Source organism: Entamoeba nuttalli, assembly GCF_000257125.1.
Source record: "Entamoeba nuttalli P19 unplaced genomic scaffold asmbl_6509, whole genome shotgun sequence".
NCBI classification, from domain to species: Eukaryota; Evosea; order Mastigamoebida; family Endamoebidae; genus Entamoeba; species Entamoeba nuttalli.
In genome coordinates this window covers 1,689-2,542 of record NW_008578117.1, presented here as the reverse complement: position 1 = coordinate 2,542, position 854 = coordinate 1,689, and the positions used below count along the sequence as shown (strand labels likewise).

Here is an 854-nt window from a genome sequence, read left to right as displayed (position 1 = left end):
TAGAAGATATAATAAATAATGATGAAATTAGTCTTAAAGAAGAAATTAGTCTTAAAGAAGAGAAAGAAAATACACCAGAAGTAGAGATCGTAAATATTGGAATATGTTTGAATAGAAAACCAATGACCAAAAAGAAATTCAACAAGAATATTTCTCTTTTAGATGTTAGAAAAGAAATTGAAAATATCAAACAAATTCCAAAAGACTTTGCTTTTGAAGATCTAGAAGGATTTAAAATACAAACTGATGATGAACAATCATCACAATTAACATCCATTTTGCATGATAATAAAATCAATATAACAACAGAAGGAATTGATATTTCTCTAAATAATTCTTTTCTTCTTGGTTCACCAAATAATAGTACCATACCTGGTAATTCTTTAACTAATAGTATCATGTCTGATACTTCTCCAAACAATCCGTTTCTTTTTTGTTCACCAAATATTAGCACAATACCTGGCAATTCTTTAACTGGTAGTACCAAATCTGATATTTCAATACATAATACTGAAATGGAAGTTGAAGATACTTCAACAAGTGATACAGATTTGTCTGAACCAAATGAACCAATTGAAGGAAGTAAAAGATTGCAGAATCATGAAAAAGGAAAGCTGAAAATATATTTATATCCAAATGAACAATTCAATCAACAGGATGAGTTTGATGCAATTGCTATTCTAGTTGTTGGTCAAACAGGAAGTGGTAAAACTACATTATTGAATAGTTTTATAAATGCATTATATGGAATAAAAATAACAGATGACTTTAGATATATAATTATAAATGAAGATCATTTGGAACAGAATCAAGATCAATCTAAAAGTCAAACAAGTGAAGTAACAATTTATAAC

General features: G+C 27.3%; 1 protein-coding gene across 1 annotated transcript in view; it reads left to right on the top strand.

The window, feature by feature from the left end:
• Nucleotides 1-122: 122 nt before the first annotated feature.
• ENU1_155540 (hypothetical protein) overlaps nucleotides 123-854 on the top strand; it is a gene marked incomplete at both ends in the record, with an annotated part of 2,187 nt that continues 1,455 nt past the window's right edge. The window contains one exon of the mRNA XM_008860714.1: nucleotides 123-854. This exon is cut by the window's right edge and continues 1,455 nt beyond it. Coding sequence (XP_008858936.1) covers nucleotides 123-854 — 732 coding nt within the window.